We start from the raw sequence: 21858 nt of genomic DNA on the forward strand, positions 1-21858 counted from the left end.
ACGTGATAGGCACTGGGTGGAAAAACAAGCATTTGACTGTAAACCATTTCCACTTGTACACATAAATCATTTTCACGATTGATACATGGAGAGTTCGGAAGATTTTTAGGTTTTTGGGAGAGATGGTTAGATTCCTCACCTGGAATATTCTATAACTTCAGTAGCCAGCAACACTACCTCACTGGTACAGATCAGGCAATCTATTGAGGGCCACTTGGCTGGAAGCATCCTTGTAAAGGTATTCCTAGAGCCTGATGGAGTAGAAGGGTAAAGGTTAAGGCAGGTTTGGTGACAGGATGAAGGATTGGTCTAGTGTTGACATCTATACTGGGACGCAGCTGGCCTCACCATTTGAGGGAGGTGTGTAATCCGGGCCTGGGAAAAAGACTTTTTTGAGCAGAAGATAGGAGAATGTGAAAAAGAGGGTCTGTCTTTTGATGAAATAAAATTTATATTTTAAGGCAGGGCAAGAAAAATTAAACATAATATTCTCTCTCTGTGTTTGTTTGGACCTCCTCCCTCATGTGCAGTGTGCATTTGCATTACACGTTAAACAGAGCACTTCAAAGATGGGAGTGACTGCTCCACCATAAAGATCATATTTTCCCCCTCTCTGCTGATGCTAGCGATGTAACTTCTTAAAAGAATAGCGTTCTTTACCAAATTTGTAGGGGGTCATGGTGACTTGCTGCTCCCTTTGTACATGCTTACATGGACTATATATAGCCTTGGTGAACTTTATGTAAAATGTCAGCAAACACATCCGTACCTTTTGATGTACTATCCTTTGTCTCGAAAATGTATATGACTGTGCATTCGACTTCGAACAGGTGGAACATTTCTCAGAGCTTTCTGAGAATCTGTTTCCTGGTTATAATCCTCAGTTTAGCTCAAATAAAATCCGCTTTTTTTTCTTCTCAGCTTGATTATTAATTGAATTTTCATTGGTACTCTCCACTGCTGTGATGCCTATAAAGAAAAGTGGGGAATCAAGCTTCATAGTGAGTAGAGAAAGTCTCCATAAAAGAAGAATTGTTTCCTGAACTATTCTTCAAAGTGTTGGGACATTGTGTTTCTGCAGACAGAACAGGAGATCACATTTCAACCCTTGACCATCTACATAAAATAATGTGCTCTGAAGGTAAAAGCCAGGTTGGTGGGACTTTCTGGGCCAGGTGGAGGGGAGCTTGGTCTTGGGAGATGAGTAAGAGGGTAACAGTTACAGTGAACTTCATTTCCCTGGTCTTGAGTTTCTATGTAAAGGGGCCCAGTAATGATTAAAACTCCAGACTTCTCTTCCACCTCTCACGTTTCCTTCCTCTCTCTTACAGAGAGTTTGGAAGAAGGCACCTCAGCCCTTCCTGGACTGCTCCTTCAAGTCAGCCTGCATGCTAACAGCTTCAGGTCTGTGTGTTCTAGTGGGCTATCCACTCCGTGGATATGCAATCAAAAGGATGCTTCTCCCTCACAGCTTCTTTTCTGAAATCACGGGGACAAATATTTTTCTCTTTGATTTTCCTTTCCAAAAAACTCTGACCACAAGACCACCTTTTAAAATACTTATTTACAACTTGCATTGTATAGTTGGATTTTAGTGGCTGCTATGAATCGAGATGCTGCAACCTTCTCAACAACGCATTTATCAGTCATTCATAATGCCTGTAGATTATGAAAGTGCATCCATTTGGGATTTCCCCAGGAAAAATAATAGAATGACCAGAGATTATGATGTTGCTTATAGTTTAAATCTGGCGACTTTGCCTTCTGCTTTCCCTGGTTCCCTTTTTGCTTGCTGAAAAAACACTACATAAAAATGCAAGAACGTCAAGAAAGATAGAAATTCTTCTGAAAGAAAAACAAATGCATCTTTGTTTCTTCTTTTTCTTTTTTGTAAACGATAAAACTGTCCCCACCCTCAGACTCATATAACACAGTTCCGTGAAACTCCGTAGGGAAAATTTACCCTTAAGATTGATTACATTTTAATCCCCCATACCCTTTTCCAAGGCAGGAAAACCACAAAAGGCCCCGCTGGGATTCGAACCCAGGATCTCCTGTTTACTAGACAGGCGCTTTAACCAGCTAAGCCACGGAGCCAACACGTCCGCGTGGTTGCAAATAGACATAGAAAAGGAATGATCTTAGCTTTTGTTCTGAGCATCTCTTTCTTCGTTATTGAGGTTCACGAGCCCCCCAAGATGGTCTCTCAGACACTAAAGATGAACCTCTGCTTCGCCCCCAAAGACCTAAGAGACCGCGCAGCCATAGGAAAACTGAGACCCTCCGCGCGGGGGTGGGGTGAGGGAAACTCTGGCGCGAGCCTGAACCCTCAGGCGGCGCCAGAGGAGTCTTTCCGGAACTGCCAGGAAGGGTAAGAGTTCAGCAGCTGCAGCTTCCTTGGGTGAATTATGACCCGGGGCCCCTGGAGGAGAGGAAATTGGCCACATTTAGACCAGAACACTGCCAACATCAAGAACTGGTCCCTGCAGGAAGCAAGCTATGTGTTCTTTATTTCACGGATTTTAATTAAAATTCCAGCTCTTCCTTACCCCCATTTGTTTCCGTAAAATTGGGTTCCACCGCCTGCTTCTTGCTTAACTAAGTTGCATCTTTAAAAAATTCAAGACTTCATCATTAAAACCTTGTTTGGAAAGAGATAAAGGAGCAGTCTCCTCTCCTCTGAAGCTAGAGGAAGAGAGACGCTTTCTTGTCCGAAAACTTGTCCAAAGGATCTGCTTGACAAGCTGTCAAATTGAAAGCATTCACAAAAATTTCTATATTTTCATGGGGACTTGTGTATTTGTAACTGTTCCAAATTCATCCTCTTCTCTGTGAAATAGATCCGTCCTTAGGCAAAGGGCTTTAGTGGAATTCGGAAGAGTTTACAAGTTGTTGCCATAGCTGTGAAAGTAACTTCCCAAATGAAACCCGTAATTATGATTGGCTGCTTGCTTGAAATCTGTTGCCGTTCTGAAAATGTTGAAATTAACATTGCAGTATTTCTGAACTGTATCAATATTGAAGGATTTCTCTGTCTCACTTTAAACCAGCCATTGGCACTAATCTCTGCCTACAAACATGATTTGGGGGAGAGGTTAAAAAGCCCATGACTCTGCTAGATTTCTTTTTCATAAAACGATTGAAAGTCTATGAACTCAACACACAGTCTGATTCACTCCATGAAATAAGCACCGATTTCTTTAATAGTATAAGATTAACCATTGTATTATTAATGTGCTTGGAGCCAAGATAATCATAAACAGCAGAGTCACACCTAACGTGACTTTGACCAAACTGTGGTAGACATTCAGAAAGACAACAGAGCCAACAATATTTGGTCTGGGTTTTTCCTTAGACTGGCAGCTGTCAAAATTTGCACAGAAATTCTGGGAAGTCAAAGGAGTTTTTTAACAAGCCAGAGACAAGTCTTGGGAGAAAAATTAAGACTCAGAGCAATCACTTCCAGAAATCTGGGTGTGACCTGCAAAGACCATGGAAAGGCCCCTCACAATGGCTCTGTTCCACACAACTGAAATTGGAGAAGGTGCAGATCGTGGTGTCATAGACTGCTGACAGTGGAAATGGCTGGCAGTGCTACTATTTTCCAAATGCTTGGGAGAGAAACTGGAAGAATAGTGCACTGTGACCCAGAGGAGGAGGAGAGTCCACCGCAGTAATGGCTGGTTTTACATGTCAACTTGGCTAGTCTATAGAGCCCAGTTATTCAATTAAACATTAATCTAGATGTTGCTGTGAAGGTATTTTTGTACATGTGGTTAACGTCTACAATTAGTTGACTATAAGTAAGAGATTATCCTCAGTAATGTGAGTGGGCCTTATCCAACAAGTTAAAGACTTTAAGAGCAAAATGGAGGTTTTCCTAAGAAAGAAGAAATTCTGTCTCAAGACTGTAGCATCAGCTCCTGCCTGAGATTTTCTAGACTGCCAGCCTACACTACAGATTTCAGACTTCCCAGGCCCCACAATCACGTAAGCCAACTCCTAGAAATACACGTATATTTTCCTACTGGTTCTGTTTTTTCTGGACTCTGTTTTTCTTTCTCTGACTGGAACAACTACTGAAGAAAAGACTGGAAGCTGGAAACTGGAGCTCTCAGAAAAGAAGTCCCAGTAGAAAGATATCTAAAAACAAAATGAAAGCATGCCTCAGCTCATGTCAGCGCATGAGCAGAGAAATCTGAGGCCGCCAAAAGAAGCTTTCAAGACCTTCAAGGCAAAACAAAAACAAAAAAAACCCTTCAAAACAAGGGGAGGTCTTTGCAGACATGAGGAGAGCAGATGTGAGCATGGCCTCCAGCTAGCTGGGTTGAAACCCATTTTAGAGGTGCGAGATGGGAGCTGTGACTTCCAGGGATGCCCTGGAATCTGGCCTTCCCATCCTGGGTATGTGATGAGGATAAAATAGAATCAAGAGGTACCTCAGTTTGCTTCTGTTGAGCTGCGCCCCACAGGCCTGCAAGCCCTGTACCTGCCCCCCCTCAAGACCGGAGGAAAGAGCTCAGAGTCAGCTACAGAGACATCAGTGGTTTAATGGATGGGGGATCTTACACATCTGAAGCCAGGTCCTGGAGTGACACCCCACCGTGTTCGGTACTTGGCAGTAGCCTTCGCTCCCAGGGGAAGAGGGAGGTTACCAGTTATATGGGGAATTGACATCGGGTTGGCTCATCTGTTACCAGGGAAACCAGCTGAGGAGCATACCCCTCACCACCCCTTTGATAAGCTATCTTGGTGGAGATGTTCTGATCTAAAGATTAGAACAATCAGTAGCTGGGGCCCCGGGTGAGTATGTAGGCATTTACTGATTTGGCTCTACAATTAAGAGGGAAGGTCAGTCATGTAAGTAGGGTGTAGGTGAAGCAGGCACTGGTAGAGCAGGGGATGTACAGAGAGCAGAGAACAGCCAGCTTGAGTTGCCTAATCATACAGCTTCATTTCTGAAAATTCAGGCGCAATTGTTCATGTTTCCAAACTCCTCTTTAGAACAGAAATCTTTTTCTTCTGATGGGGAGGGGATAGTCTGTAAGCTCGGATGGGAAAATAAATTTTTATTTTGACTAACTTCTTACTGAAATTTTGTATTTTCTTCCATTATGAATGTAGGCAACAAAGCACAGTATATTTCAGTCCTTTTGACTTTATCACTATTGGCAATCACAAATATTTTCACAGAAAATTACGATTGTTGCAAATTTCTTAAAATATTATTTATGCTCATTACTGCTTTGAAATTATAGTATTTATTACAACTCCTGCTGGATATTATCATTTGGTGCATTAATAAAGGAGCATAAATATTATAAATTTTTAATAGTTTGATAACATATTTCAATATAATTGTTTTCCCCTTGAAATCTTATGTATTTATCTTTTTAATTTATATTTAAAAGTATTATTCTGTGATGGAGTCTATAACCACCAAAGTTCCTAGGGGTACATAATACCAAATCTGGTCAGAAGACCCCTATTTACTATCTAGGGAGAAATCCCTAACTAGATCTACCTTAATGTTTATGCAGAAACAGGAACATATACATTTTTCTTAAGGGATGTTGCAACCTTATGAACGGCAAACAAAGATTTTCTAAACACAATGTGTACATTCTCAATGTCAGGCAGTTTTACTCTGTTTAGTAGCCCTCAACTTAGTTCTTTTTTGGGGGCGTGAATAGAAATGAATAGCTTTATTGCTTTGCCAGGCAAAGGGGGCCACAGAGGGCTAATGCTCTCAAAACTGTGTGTCCCCAGCCCTCAACTTATTTACGATGCTCACCAGGCATGGAGATAATGATTCCTTCTCAGAAATATAGACAGGCTGAAAGGCATATATAAGAGACGCTTCCTGAGAAAGCAAACAAATGCTCCTTTTAAAGGTGTCAAATTCTGAAATGTATGTCCTGAGGTAGGAGCAGCATGCGGTGAGGGTGCTTAGCATAGAGTCTTGCTTAAGTAAATATTGGAAATAAAATGTTTTCAACGACCCAAGGAGAGACAAGAAAGAATGTCAGATATATTGTCACCCTACAACGGCTTCCAATTTCCTACACAGTAATAGCCAAAGCCCATACAAGGGTGTACAAGGCCAGAGGTCATCTCCCGGAGGTCTCCTAGCCCTTTCCGCTCAGTACTGGCCTTCTCGACATTGCTGGAACATCCCATGCACGCTCCCACCTCCATGCCTTTGCCCTGGAGATTTCCCCAGTTCCAGGTCGCTCTTTTCCCTGATACCCGTATTTATTGTTCATAACCTTTCCTGCTGGGCTTTTCCATTCTCTTTCCCGTTTGTCTTTTTTCCTCTAAGTGCTTATCACCATTATTTTATTTATTTAGTGCTTTATTATCGTCTTCGCTACGTCCATGCAATCTTCTTGACAGCAAGGATCACCTCTGTTTTCTTCACAGTTGTATTTCCGGTGCCATATTGGTTGAATGAATGAATGCATGAACGAAGAGATGGTACTGGGGCAGAGAATGCCAGGGTCTGTACAGACAGACTGAGAAAGCAGCACAGACGCTAGGGCCCGTGCAGGCTAACTGGCCGCCTGGGGAGGCCACGCGCTGCAGTCTGAGTTAGCCAGGAGGACGGGGCTTTCGGGGCCAGGCGCAGACCCCACAAGGTGGACCGGCTGCCGCCGCCTGGTTTCTGATGAAGGCATGCCCGCCTGCTAGCTGCTCAGGTGCAGGGCCAGTGGCGCAATGGATAACGCGTCTGACTACGGATCAGAAGATTCCAGGTTCGACTCCTGGCTGGCTCGGAGTACACATCACCGTTTTACTTCTTTCCTCTGCCGACCACTGAGGAACCCAATGGAGTTAGAAAATCCATTACAAGGTGAAGTTTGCCTGGAAGTCTCAGGAGTGAGAAGGCCCCGCTTTTGACCACAGCCAGGGTCAACATTCCTTTGCAGAGCAAATTCCGCGTCCGGCCATGCGGTGGCACTAGCCAAAGCCAGACTGAGAAACGTGCGTGGGCCCCGTGTCACGCCCAGCCCCACCAGCTCATTCCTGCTGGAGGATGGGTTTGAGGTAACCTGGTAAGCAATGAGGAAGAAATTAAGATCCAGAAGTTCAGATTGAGAAGTAATAGTGAAGGGATTGAAGTCTCTTTTGTTCTCCGCCATCCGGTCATTTCCAGAATAAATTATTAAGAATTTCGCTTCAGATCTGTACGCTGCAGGGGCTTGGTTTGCGCATCTAATTGGCCTCTCTGATTTGGGAGAGTGGTACAAGACGCACGCGCATATTAACCACGCACATTTGCTGGGACGAAGCGGCGGGGGGGGGGCGGGGCGGGGGGGAGGAAGTGAGGAAGTGGGAGGGAGGGAGGGGCGTGCTCTGTCGGGAGAACTATCAGCAGGGGTGAGCAGTTTCCACTGAGTTTCCGTAGTGTAGTGGTTATCACGTTCGCCTCACACGCGAAAGGTCCCCGGTTCGAAACCGGGCGGAAACAGCGTTGTTGTTTTTTTTTTTCCCCCCCCCCCTACCTGTGTGGATCCTTTAAAACTCCATTTATTTAAAAACTCTTCACGCCTCCTTTTCTTGTCTCTCTTGCCCCAGGCTGTGGTGCTGAAGCGACGCTGCTCGAGGTGGGTCCGGAGCCCGCGGCCCCGGAGGCGGACACAAGCATCGCGAGGGGGAGAACCGGGCTGTCCCCGGCTCTGCAAGGCGGCCCGACGCCCGCAGCCCCGGAAGCGCATCCTCGCCTTGCCTTCCTGTTCCCGGCAGCGCCCGGCTCCGGGCGTCTCTTTGCTGGCCCACTGTCCGCGCCGGCCCTGCCCCAGCCGAGAGCACCTGCGCGGCAGGCCCGCAGCTGGCAGCCTCGCGCCCCTCACACGGCCGCGAGACTCGGGTGAGTACCTTGGGGGCCTTAGCGTGCGTCTCCGGGAAATGGGGGTAGTCCCGCCGCCCTCCATAGATTTGGGACCCTCCTGCAATCTGGCCCTCGTCGTGATTAGGTGACCTCGGGCCCCCGACATTTCCCCCTTGCTTTCCACTCTCCAGAACAGCTGCAGTGGCTCTCCTGGGCTTCGAGTGTGAATCCCTGGGAAAAGCGGAAGCCGGGAGGTGAAGATCGCAGGCCCTTCTGGGATAAGTCCCCACAGAGACTGAAGAGCAGAAAAAAGGGAGGCGAGGAGGGGATTTGAAAGCTTTGGGCCAGCAGGGCCGTGGCCTGGAAGAGGTCGTGGCGGGTGGGCTGGGCTGCCCTGGCCTGGGTTCTTTCTCGCCTCCCCTCCCCAGCTTACGAGGTGCCCCCTCCCGAGGGGACCCCGAAGGGCCGAGTCTTCCTCCGCTTTGGCCTTCTGCTCTTCCTGTCAAAAAGAAAAAAAAGATCCCAAAGTTAAGAAATGGGGCAACTGTGGATTTTGCGTATTGCCTTGAAGCTTGAGAAAGGTCACTGGCAGCACTTGTTTAAAATCAGGACTTGTGCCCTGGTGTCTGGCCTCTTACCGCTGTTTCTGACATGGCCTGCTTCCATGTTAATTGGATCTATCAAATGCTTTTCTGGGAAAGAACTCTTGATATAACACCAAACAGCCTCAGGTATATTCTCAGGATCTTCTTCTTAGATGTATTATTATTATTATTACTGTTTCTAAGAGATAGCCAAGGCCTAGTGTCTCAGATCGCATCGCTCCAGATTCCCTCAAATGACTGACAGGAATGTGATGTTTTTATGGCCATAAGACAAGAATAAACTGTTTACTCTTCCTCCCTCCCTCCCTCCCTTCCTTTTTTTTTTTTTTTTTACAGGCAACTTGTATAGGCATCCCTTCCCCAGCCCTATTATTCCTCCATTTTCATAGCTTCTCTGAAACACCAATGCTTTTATCATCTTGTAGTTTCCCTTGTTAGCGAGACAATAAGTTTGGCAGGTGCTCAGTGCAAATTTGTCTAATACATTTTCATTTAAAATTCCCTCTATAGGGAGACGCAAGAGGGAGGAGATATGGAGACATATGTATATGTCTAGCTGATTCACTTTGTTATAAAGCAGAAACTAACACACCATTGTAAAGCAATTATACTCCAATAAAGATGTTAAAAATTTTTTTAAAAATAATAAAATTCCCTCTATACCACTCAGAAATACAGGTGAGTTAATGTGGTGCCCTGCGAGGAGCAAGGGTCTTGGGCCTAGGAGGTGATGGGGATTTGTCCTCTCCATCTTTCTATGATGCCAAGGGGCAGGAATACTTTAGCTGGGAAGCTGAGTGTGCCCCACGCCAACCTGTTGCAGATGGGTGACTGTTTGAAGCTTATGGCTCTCTCCTTCTCTTTAAACCAGGTGTGTTCTGGCAAGATGAAGCAGCAGCCCTACCATTTTAGACACTCTGCCCTTTCTCACCTTCTCCCACTATCCCTCCCTTCCTCCCCCAGTCTCCCTCATTTAACCTCAAATGGAAGCTCCTGGGCTGCTCACCTTGTCTGATACTTCCTTTGAAAGGTGGAGAACAAATAGGCCCTGGGGAGTGGCTGATGCTGTGTGACCTCTTGCTCCTGTATAGCGCTGCACCTTGAATAGGGTCTTTTATTTATTTATTTATTTTTACTATATCCTCTATTCTCTCCTTCCTAAGCTTGATGTTGTAATCTTCTTCCAAGTCTTCTCTCCAGCCCCGAGGCTAACTATCTTTCCATAAATAAGAGGCAGAGAGAAGAGGGTGGCCTTCTGGCTTTGGGGTGGGATTGAGACTAGACCCCAAGTTAGAACAAACTCCTTGGAACCCAGCTCAGTAACGGTCAAGGGAGCGAAAGGACGTTGCTAAAATGTGCCTCTGCTGGGGATGGCGTGGGAGTGTGTATTGGATGAGGTGGGATTTGGTCCTTGGATACTGGAGAGAGACTCATGATGAAAGAGAAAAAAAAAACATGGAAAAAATATTCTGAGAGCTGGGTAAAACATCAAAATTAATCTAATCCGAGATGCATCATAGGTCATTGAGATCTTTATACTCTTTCCTTCTGTATTAGTTTGCTAGGACTGCCATAACAAAATGTCACAGACTGAATATCATAAATAACAGAAATTTATATTCTCACAGTCCTGGAGGCTGGAAGTCCAAGATCAAGGTGGTGGCAGGTTTGGTTTTCTTGCTGTATCCTTACATGGTCCTCTCTCTCTTTGTATTGTCTGTGTCCTAATCTCCAGTATGACATTAGTCATATTGGATTAAGACCTACCCATAAGACCTCATTTTACATTAATCACCTCTTTAAAGGCCCCATCTCCCAGTACAGTCACAGTCTGAGGTACTGAGGGTTAGGACTTAAACTTATGAATTTGTGGGGGGGGCGGGCACGGACACAAATTCAGCCCATTTCTGGGAACAGAGATTGGTGTGTTTTGTGTATTATTGAAACAGTTTGGGGAATTCCCAGAAGTTAACTTTGCAGAAGATTTTAGCATACCTGCATCTCCTCATCTTACTAATCATTTGCATATTTTTATTGCAGAAGAAATACATCGTTTGCTTTTTATTTCTCTATTAGTCTTTTTTTTTAGGCTATTTCTGTCAGTACATTTAAGTATATAGGTCTTTTTCTAAAATTAAAAAAATTCAAGTCTTCATAGGTAAGAAAAGGACTCTAAGAAATGGATGTTCCCTCTCCCCTTGAGGCTGTTAAGAGGGATACCTTTCCACATCCTAAAACCAGCAAGTTCATTAAATGAAGAGTTAAACTGAGACTTTCACAAGAATTTCAGTCCAGTTCTTTACAATATGAAGACATGTTATTCAAAAATTGCACTAACTTGTTCTGTTGTCTGTTAATATAATTTTGCCCTGGAAAGTGTTATTTTAACAAAAGGGAATTGTTAGATTCCTACAACTTTTAAAATTGTTGCCATGTCTTGGGAAAATAACCTCAGTATCTGTCTTGATAATTTCTTGCCTCATTGATAAATCTCTGTATTCCCAAAAGTTATATTACTTAAAAGATTTATCTGCCACTCCTGAAACTAAAATAATATTGCACATCAACTATATTTCAATTTAAAAAACTATAAAATTTTTAAAGTAAAAAAAAGTCTTTAAAAAAAAGATTTATCTGCCAGTTAATAATTTTTCTTTTTATTCACATGCATGATGGAATATTTGTAATCCTATGACTTATATATTTTATTACCTAACATTATTTTTTCTTTTTTTAATTCTTAAAATGTATTTATTTGTTTTTAGTTAGTAGACTTTATTTTTTTTAGAACAGTTTCAGGTTTACAGAAAAATTGAGCAGAAAGTACAGAGTTCTCATATATTTCTCCTCCCTCTACCTCATTTTCTCCATTATTAACTACTTGCATTGGTGTGGTAGTTTTGTTACAATAGATGAGCCAATATTTATACATTATTATTAACAAATTATTATTGTTAACTGATTCTTATTATTATTTACATTAGGGTTCCATGCTCTGTATACAGTTCTATGGGTTTTGTCCAGTGCGTAATGTCATGTATCCACCATTACAGTCAGTAGCATACAGAATAATTTCATTGCCCTAAAAATCTTCCCTGTTCTCCATCTCAAATAATTTCTTTTAAATTAACACCACTGTGTGGTGAGAGCCTCTCCCTCCCTGACCTCCTTGGCCTTCATGAAAATGAAATAACCTTTTATCCCACCAGCCCTTTTTCATTATTTGTGCATCTGTCTCCTATATTTGTAAGGTCAGCCACCTGTTCTCCTGATAAGCTTCCTAAATGTGAGTTTCAAGGAACTAATCTATATTCATATATTCAGATCCAGAATCCAGCTAGTGGCCTCTTTTCCTTGAGTTTATCTTTATTGTCACCTGCTGTGTTTGGGCCTTTGACACGTGCCGATCGTGGTTCCCCTGCTTGGGATGGACTGCAAGGGATCCAACATGAAGACTGAGCCTAGGAAACAGACTGTGAGCATTCCCAGGACAGGACATGGGCTAAGAAACACAATTTTGGAGTGAGATGGAAGGAGAATGGTATGGAGTGTCCATTGTTTAGGGAGGTGTGTCGTAGAACAGAAGCTCTCACTTTGGTTTCCTCTCTCATTCTCTGGTAACAAAAAGACCTTTAAGAATATATGCAGAGTATTTAGGGTGACCTTATTTATTGTCCAAGTTGGCACACTTTTGAGAGTAAAAGGGAGCATTAGGGCAACAGGCGCAAAACAAGTCACCCAATATTAGACCAAATGATTTTCATGCTGTAAAAAATCTCTCAATATTGCTTTCTTCATGGTAAGAACAGCTGTCTTTTCCTCCCTGTTCCTTTCTGGGCACACCATTACCATACCCAGAGTTGACCTTTGTGATCTCTGGCATCCTTCTCAATTATTTTCTTTGCACATTTTTTTCTTCATTGTGTTCGATTTTGGATAAAACAACAACAACAACAACACAACACTTTTGTTCTTTAAGAATTGTCCAAACATTTCTTTAGTGGTGCATTTGGGAGAAAGTAAACTAGGCATAAATTCATGTGATGTCTAGGGAAAGATGTCCTTGGGAGCGAGTAGGTTGGGTCTGGCTGGGTCAGCAGAATTGCAGGGTGTCTCTGTGGCAACCGGGACTTTTGGACCCACCAGTAATTTAGAATATTTAGAGGCAAGGCAAGAGCACAGTAAGGGAAGAGAAGGGCCCAACTAATTCCTTATTAGCTTTTCAGTGAACTGCTGTTCAACGTGAGATTAGAACTGTTTCTCCTCTCAATTTTTAATCTCTGTTCCCAAAGTTCCTTACAAGGTACCAAGGGAAATAATGACTGATTCAAGGCGCACTCCCACTTTGGCTTCTTCCCTCTTCTTTATACTAACTCTCACATCTCCCTCTGTTCCATGAGAAGAAAGGAAAACTGCAAAATTTCCAGAAATTCTAGTCATAGTGGAAAAATGGGGGAAGAATAGATAATGAAAGTAGATAGAAAATAGAAAAATAGATAACGAAATTATCATATAATCAAATTACCAAGTGATAATTTGATGTTTTCGCACCATTTACAGGTGGTTGCCTTTGTTATCCAAAGAACATAAAAATCAAATCTTTAAGTTTGCTCAAAAAAAAAAAAATCTAAGTTTGCTCAAGGACCATGTTTGCCCATTCTATCTAGATGGTGAGGTCGAGCAAAAACACAAAACAAAACTCTGGAGCAATTTAGAGAAAAGATAATAATTTTTTTTTCTTAAAATAAAACATTGTGGAGTAGGGCAGGGCATAGGGTTACAGAATTCCCTAGGAAACATTTTCAGGGGTGGGGCAGAAGGTGTGAGTGGCTAGTTTTGTCCCAGAGCTTTAAAAAAGTCCCACAGTGTTTGAATGCCAGCCATGGACCTGGGTCCTAATTGCCCAAAATCGAAATAAATCACGTCTATTTGTGTGGCCTTGACTCTGTGCTCGGGGCTGCGCACCTTCTTAAAGTGGCTTTTATTCTTGAGCAGACACATAAAATCACTCTCTGTAAAATATAGAGAATAATGGTGTATTACCCCTGTGTTGTTCCCCACCCGCCTCCAGTTTAAGGAAGAGAACTCCCATGCCCTGTCCAACCACCATCCTTTTCTTAACTCCCTGAGGTGACTACTGTCCTGATTTTTAAATTTATCTCTTGCTTTTTTGACTACCTACTTGTAGCCTAAACAAGTCATTTAGTTTTACATTTATAAATGGATCCATACTGTGGATCCATACTGTAGATCCATCTTGTAACTCGCTCTTTTTTGCGCAACATTATGTTCTTGAGATTCGTCCATGGTTTTGCATATAGCTGTAATCTATTCATTTCTGCTGCTGCATAGTATTCCCTTGCATAGATATTACCAAAATGTATTTATCTATTCTATTGCAGGACACTGAATGGTTTCCAGGTTTTTGAAATTACAGGGTTGCTAGAAACATTCTTGTAGGGGTCTCCTGTGCACAGCCCCAAGAATTCCTCCAGGTAAACACCTAGAAGTGAAATTGCTTTAAATAATGCCACACACTAATTTACACACATATAAACACACACCCTAGCAGTGTATGTGTTTTAATTGTTCCACATCTGCTGAGCCCTTAATATTGTCAGACAATATAGTTTTTACCAATTTGATGGATGTGAAATGTTATATCCTGTGATTTTTATATTCATTCCCATATTACTAATGAAGTTGACCTTTTTTTTTTTTTTTGCTTATTCACCATTCATGCTTTTTCTAAGAAGTACGTATTAACACTTTTGCCCATTGTTTTTAAATTTTCATTTTGTCCTTTTCTCATAGATCTGTAGGAATTCTTTACATATTCTGGACTCTAATCCTTTGTCAGTTATATGTGTTATGAATATCTTTTCCCCAGCTTATAACTTATCTTCTTTTTATGCATCTTTTTGCTATATAAAAATTACTAATTTTAATATAGTCAAATTTGAATTTTAATGTAGTTAAATTTGTCAGACTTTTCCTTTACGGTTTACACTTTTTGTGTCTTGTTAAAGAAATCTTTCTAGGAGCAGTGAGAAAGACAGAAGAACCACTTGGGCTGGTAAAGCCATCTGCCAGGCACTACTGCCACCATGCCCAAGAGAAAGGCAAAAGGAGATGCTAAAGGTGACAAAGCAAAGGTGAAGGATGAGCCACAGAGGAGATCGGCACGGTTGTCTGCTAAACCTGCCCCTCCAAAACCAGAGCCCAGGGCAAAAAAGGCCCCTGCAAAGAAGGGAGAGAAGCTGGCCAAAGGGAGAAAGGGGAAAGCAGAAGGCAACAAAGATGGGAACAACCCTGCAAAAAACCGAGACGCCTCCACAGTCCAGTCACAGAAAGCAGAAGGCACCGGGGATGCCAAGTGAAGTATACATTTTTGATAGCTCTGTACTTCTAGTGACTCTACTGTTTGAAATACTATTTTTTTTAAATCAAATTTTGTAAAAACGTAGATTTTTTTTTTTTAAGTTATGTTGTTAGCACACAAGACGCTTTGTTGTTATCTTTTGTGGAAAGGGCAAAATAACCACTAGTAGAATGTTTCAGAAGCTGGATTGAAATGGGGGAAAACAGAATTTTCTATCGTATTTGAAGATTGTTCTTGGTTCCCAGGAGAGATTCTCCGACATTCACACATGACAGCCACTATGGCTCAGAAGCCTTACCGTGTGGGGAAGCAAAACTTCATGTCTTCTCCTTTCCTGATGCCATCAAAAACACATCCTTGACTTCCTGAAACCAAGAGTCATGATGCGGCCTTGGCACCCCTACAATCAGCTGCGTCAGGTAACAACACTCAGGATTTCTAGTGATGACATCAAGATGGTATTGCTCAAAAGAGCCAGGATTCCTGTTTGTAGTTTGTGGATCATCTCATTAATAGTCCTGGAGTTTTTAGTTCCTTTCCTCCATGTCAGAGGTGACCTGTGAAAAGCTCTTATATGCCTCATGTGAAATATTCACCCTTTCTGAAAACCTTTCCTGTTCATTGCAGCAACAGACTTTGCTGACTTTTTGGAGAGGGGAGTTTGAAAGTTGTAAGATGTTACGGATTGTCACCCATGTCCTGCTGGAAGTAACTATTTTTGAAAAGTATCTTATAAAGCTGGATACAAGTTGGCTTCATGGGAGGGGAGGGATCATTTCCTACTCCAAGTCATAAAGATATCCTTTACTGCCTTGTAAAAGTTTTATAGTTTTGCTTTTCACATTTGTCTTTAGTCTTCCCTGAACTGATTTTTGCAAAAATATGAGATAGTAATTCAATATAATATTTTTTCCATATGGTAAGTGGTTGTCCCAACCACTTGGTTGTCCCAACTTTTCTGAAAAGTTCATCCTTTCCCCACTGATCTGTAATAGTGGCTTTTTTCATAAATCAAGTTTCTTTCGCACGGGGCGGGGGTGGGGGGAGCTGGGAGAGGTCTGTTGATGGTTTCGATTCTGACTCACTGGTCAGTTTGTCCAACCTTGTGGCAATACTATACAATCCTGAGTACTACAACTTTAGAAAAAGGTCTTGATATCTCAGGACAAATACCACCTCCACCTTTAACATCACCACCAAACTTTTCTTCGTTCGAGTATCTTGGCTATATTCTTAGCCAACTGCTTTTCCATATAACTTCTAGAATTAGATTGACAAGTTCCAAATCAAACTAACAAAAGGTGGAATTTTTATTGGATTTGTATTAAATTTATAGATTAATTATAATATTGAGTCTTCCAATCCATGAACATGGTATAATTCTCCATTTATTTAGGCTTTCTAAATGTCTTTCAATAAAGTTTTATAATTTTCTCCATAAACGTTTTCTTTTGTTAATATTTCTTAGGGACTGTACACTTTTGGATGCTACTTTATATGGTATGTTTTTAGTTGCTACATTTTCTGTTTTCAGCTAATTTTTATATTCAACAACCTTGCTAAAACTCATTAATTCTTATGTCTGTGTATTCTTTGGGGCTTTCTACATAGATAACTATATTCTTTTTGTTTTGTTTCTTCACAGTCATTGTACCTTCTTTTCCTTTTTCTAGTTCTAGGCATTGTCTAAGTGCTGGAGGTACAACAGTGAACAAAACAAAGTCTCTGCTTTCACCAAGCTTATACTCTAGTGGGGGAGGGTGCAGAAGATGCACAAATGTATGTGACAGGGTGCTTTAAATAAACAAGTGTAAGTGGGTGCTATTTAGATAGGGTGATTAGAGAAGTCCTCTCTGATGAGATGACATTTGAGCAGAGCTCTTAATGAAGTAAAAGAATAAGCTCTTAATGAAGTAAAGGAATAAGAGACTGACTCTGAGGGGAAAGCATTCCAGCAGAGGAAAAAGCAAATGCACAGATGAGGTAAAAATATGTTTGGCAGGGCTTCCCTGGTGGCGCAGTGGTTGAGAGGCCGCCTGCCGATGCAGGGGACACGGGTTCGTGCCCCGGTCCGGGAGGATCCCACGTGCGACGGAGCGGCTGGGCCCGTGAGCCGTGGCCGCTGAGCCTGCGCGTCCGGAGCCTGAGCTCCGCAACGGGAGAGGCCGCAACAGTGAGTGGCCTGCGTACCGAAAAAAAAAAAAAATGTTTGGCATACTGAGGAAGAACAAGGAGGCAGAAGTGGCTGAATTGGCGTGAGGGAGAGTAAGAGTGATAGTTGATATGATTGCAGAGATAGCCAGGGGCCAGAAAATGGAAGATTCTCCACATTGTCACTTTTCTCTGAAAATGATGGGATGCCATTAGAGTTTTGAATAGAGAAACCACACAATCTAAGTTATCTGTGTGTGTGTGTGTGTGTGTGTGTGTGTGTATGGCTGATGCATGGGCAATAGGGTGTAAGGGGGGGAAGAGTTGAAGGAGAAAGACCAGTTAGATGGCTGTCACAACTGAACTGCTGGAAATTCTACTTTGTCCTGTTATGTTTCCATCCTTCCTCTGCTCAACTATTCCCACCCCATTTTAATTGGTAAATTACAAATATTATCTGTGCTTTCTCTTTGCCAAACAACAGAACAGGATCAAAGATAAACATTCCCTGTTGTCAAGAATCCAAAGTCAAATTCAGGAAAGTCAGCACTGTGTGCTTGGTGTTGTGATAATACTGCAGGAGGCCCTGACTCTGATGCCAGAGCATGAAAGGGTATTAGGAAGCACTTTCTGAGGCATAATTGACACCTAAGCAGCAAAATGAAAACAGAAGTTGGTCAAGCAAGGGGTGGGTAAAAGACTTCTAGTAAGAGTAGTAACATTTGCAAAGATGTTAAGAGAATATTGTGCATAGTAGGTGTTCCATAAAGTATTCTTGAATCAAAAAAAGTTTAAATGTGTAACCAAATAAGTTATATTGGGCTTTTTAAAATAATAAGGTATTTCTCATTAAGTGCTTATTTGCCAAACACTGTTCTGCTCAGTGATTTATAATACATGCATAATTTTATTTCCATGACCCTATGAATTGAATCATATTACTGTTCCTATTTTTATATTTAGTGAAACTGAGACAGAGATTAAATAATTTGCCCTGGGGTCATACAGTGAGAGTAAAATTCAGATTAAGACCCATGTCTAGAACTCCAAGGCCAAGAAGGCTCCTCATTGTTAAAAAGATCATTGGTATAACCTCAAAGGTAATCCATCCAAAAATATATATGGTGTTTCTGAGTAAATTAAGGAATTTCCCAAGATACCACTAGGAAACAGTCAAATGTAAGTAATAATATTCTACTAGCTAAACAGTTGTAATTTCCAGTGAAGAAGATTAGTAATGCGAGGAAAATGAATTCCAGGGGAAAAGTGGTCATATGGAATTTAGAATTTTAGTGTATCTCTGGCAACATAAAGCTAGAAGGGATATTATTTCTGTACAAGGATGATAATTTTTTAGACAAATACTTATGAAGTGGACAAGAACAAATTAGGAAATTATAAATTAGCCTTTAAATCTCTCTTGCCCACTCTTCTGATCCATTTGGCATTTACATTCCTATTTGTAAATTCATAAATTAACATTCCTGGTTTATTAATACTCTGAGAATTTGGGTGTCTGACATGAAACAGCCTGAGTGATCCAGAGTTTTCAGTAATCAAATTTCTGACCATCAGAATTGAGGCATTGGTCCCCTAAGAGTTGGAAAGAAGAGGGAGGGAAACATTTTTCGTATCTGCCCTTGTCCCCTCTTCGTTGTAGTCTCAACAGCGGTCACTGTGCTCCTTGGGAAATGTACGTCATACCCTTGCAGACCCTGCGATAGCTTCCACCCGGGGTCAGGCAAATAACCTACAAACTGTCAGCAGACGTGGCCAGACGCGCACCCCGACGCCCCGCCCCTGCGGCCGCACGGCGCCGGGACACACTTCCGAGCCCTTCTAGGTCGCCCCGAAGTCCGTGCTGCTAGGAGTCGCCTTGCGCCGGCCCGGCTGGAGGCTGGGACCATGAAGTTCTTTCCCCGGGTTGCTCCTGAGACCCTTCGCAGACCTTGCTCGGGCTTCCGGTCCCGGTCTCCAACCCCGAGTCCCCTTCAGTGAAGTCTGGGCCAAGGTCATTGCCAGCACCCGGCGGTCGCTGCGGGCGCGGGGCTTCTTAACCTTTTCGGTGCCTGGGAGCCCTCTGGTTTCGTGACGAAGCCAATGGAGCCCTTCTCAAATTATATTTTAAAAAGCATTAAAATAGGATAACAAAGAAAACCAATTATACTACAGAAACAGTTATCAATTAAAATAATTTGCGGTATAGTAACACGTGTGCTTCTTCATTAATATATTAAATATTAAACATCAAGACCCGTCTTATAACTACTGTAACTTCGAAACAGTTAAGTATGAGATATTTGTAACATACCTCATATCTCAAATATGGGGTATGAAAATGTAACTTTTCTTAGTGACAAAGCCGCAGGTACTTATCTTCTGACTGTAATTTGTTCCCAACATTCATCCGTGAAGGACATGCTAAATTTCAGTTAGAGGTTAGAGATATTAAAGATGTAATTTCTTTTTCCTATCCAAGTTCACCAGTCCCCAAGTTAAGAAAACCTCCAAAAGTGCTTAACACAGTGCCTGGCACAAAGTCCCCTCTTAACATGTAGATATTAGTAATTTTATTATAACTTTTCTCGCATCTGTTCAAATTTCTTTTAGGTGACCGTGATGAAGTTAATCAAATGAAATCTTGAAGGAGCACAAAGATAAATCGAATTCAACCCATTAATTCAGTCTTTTTTTTTAAATTATTTTTTATTGAGGTATAACTGACATATAATATTGTATTAGTTTCAGATGTACAACATAATGATTCGATGTTTGTATACATTGTGAAATGATCACTACAATAAATCTAGTTAACATCCATCACCTTACATAGTTACAAAAATTTATTTTTCTTATGACAACTTTTAAGATTTACTTTCTTAGCAACTTTCAAAGATGTAATGCAGCATTATTAACTATATTAATTTCAGTTAATAACATATAACATATATAACTAAATATATGTTATATATGGGTTACATATATATAACATTCTGTTTATATATATATACATACATATATATATATTCAGTTATTTATATGTGAGTTCTAAAAGAGTGCTGTCTGCACACTCCTGCTGAGGTATAAAGGAAAGGAAAATGTGAATTTGGTGGTTGTAGGGAGTGGGGGGTTGGCAACTCGAAGAGAAAGAGAGGATGACATGTTTTTAAGGATTAATTCCTTGATTTATCCAGCAAATATTTTTAGAGCTTCAATTATGTGCCAAGACTACAAGGCAGGCCCAAGGGCCTTGCCTTCACCAGAGAGCAATGATACTCAGCTCCTGGAGACAGAGAAAAAGCTCTCCCATCTGAAGGAAGTGTAGAAAAAAGCAAAAGTGAACAGCTCCAAAGTTTGACTCCATCGTTTCTAAACCATCCATCCTTGCAAGGAAAGACTCAAAGGCTGCTTTGCCCAAAGGATTTAACTCTAGGCATGACCTTTGATAAGAAGACCTAGAAAGTGCCCATATCCTTCCACAACCCTGCAGCCACAGGTTAAGTTGAGGTAAGATGCAGCATAAGAACAAAGAAGTAGGTTGTGGGGAGAAATAACACCAGAGGCAAAGCAGTTCAGAAAGGTCTTTCTCTTACAAAGGAGTTCAGATTTTATCCTGCTGATCTTGAAAGTTTTAGCCCTGGGGAAAAGCCAGATCAGATTTGCATTTTACAAAAACCTCTGTGTCCTTGGCTTTTGTATGGTTGAATTAGAAGGAGGATATTGGAAGTGGAGGTTTCCCGCCTGTAAAGTATACTGCTTTATTCAGGCCTAAAAAAAGGACTTTCAGGAGGATGAGGCAGAACACATGCCTCCCTTGCTAAAAAAGATAGTTATAAGACAGTTGCCATACTCCTCACACGAGATGGCAAGAACTTGAATTTGGGTGGTATGTTGGGAGCCGAAATGGAAAATTTTTCACAAAATTCCCTGCATCCTCCCTCTTAAGTATTTAAAAGGTAGACTTAGTTAGGGATTGGATATGAAAGAGTGAGGTAAGGGAGGGAAAGGAGTCTGAGAAGGGACCCTAATTCCTAGCTTTGGCATTTATGTGGACAATTGTAAAACTAACTGAGATAAGGAATATACGAGAGAGAAGAGAGGGGAGAGACTGATGAGTGTAAAGAAATGTGAAAGTTCTGAAATTTACCCAACTTGCGAGCTCAGCTTGTTAAGTTAGCCTGGCACACACAGTTTCATGGATGCTGGTTCAACTCACGAGACTCCTGGGTCAGAGACAATGCACAGTTTATTATTCCAGGAATAACAATAACCAGATTATCAGCATATTTTCTCTGATTCCCCGCCTCCAATTTCCAGAGGGCAACACATGACATCTGTACATTCAGTGGATTGTGTTACAGGACGGAAACCCTAAACCTGGGGATCCCAATTCTTTAATAATGAGCAGTAAACATGCCTGCCTGTTGCTCTGGAGAGAAACATTATCTCTGTCTTCCAACGGTGTTTGCTATATAAGCATCCTTGAAAACATAATCCAGAACAAAGGACAGTCAGTGCCCCACTAGCAATACATGCAGAAATGTGAGCGATCCATGATGAATTATCTCCTAACAATGAGTTGTTTTCACTAGCTGAGTTTTGTTTTTTAAACAAAGTCTTCCACGACTAGATGAGTTGGGTGGAGGGTACGTGAGATTTCAAAAGTGAAAAAGAGTGAGGCCAGTTTACCTTAACAGACCAGAAGCTCCAAAGAACCTCCACAGAACTGTTGATATCTAATTAGTTATTTGTATGCTTTTTCTGGTTTTTTTTAATATATATATATATTTTAATAAACAGTAGAAAAGAAGTGTGGTTGACAGTGTAGCTTGGGAATCTGAAGGTTTATCTAAAGTCACCTGCCTAATAAAAGGGTAAATGACCCATGG

General features: G+C 41.7%; 1 protein-coding gene across 4 annotated transcripts; it reads left to right on the forward strand.

The window, feature by feature from the left end:
• Positions 1-7321: 7321 nt before the first annotated feature.
• HMGN4 (high mobility group nucleosomal binding domain 4) lies at positions 7322-16402 on the forward strand. Of its 4 annotated transcripts, none has more exons than XM_079935313.1 (4): positions 7324-7870; positions 8023-8562; positions 13839-13931; positions 14466-16401. In XM_079935313.1, the coding sequence occupies exon 4, from the start codon at positions 14544-14546 to the stop codon at positions 14814-14816; it is 273 nt and encodes a 90-aa protein (XP_079791439.1). In that variant the 5' UTR covers positions 7324-7870; positions 8023-8562; positions 13839-13931; positions 14466-14543; the 3' UTR covers positions 14817-16401. The 4 variants fall into 4 exon arrangements, with proteins under 4 accessions (XP_079791441.1, XP_079791439.1, XP_079791440.1 ...); XM_079935314.1 differs by having other exon boundaries at positions 8023-8085; XM_079935312.1 differs by lacking the exon at positions 8023-8562.
• Positions 16403-21858: the final 5456 nt, after the last annotated feature.

The sequence above is a fragment of the Stenella coeruleoalba genome (assembly GCF_951394435.1).
Source record: "Stenella coeruleoalba genome assembly, chromosome: 10".
Classification (NCBI taxonomy): Eukaryota; Metazoa; Chordata; class Mammalia; order Artiodactyla; family Delphinidae; genus Stenella; species Stenella coeruleoalba.

Bases quoted from the DNA above. Each gene is read 5' to 3' on its own strand.
- HMGN4 (XM_079935315.1), top strand. From the start codon at position 14,544: ATGCCCAAGAGAAAGGCAAAAGGAGATGCTAAAGGTGACAAAGCAAAG.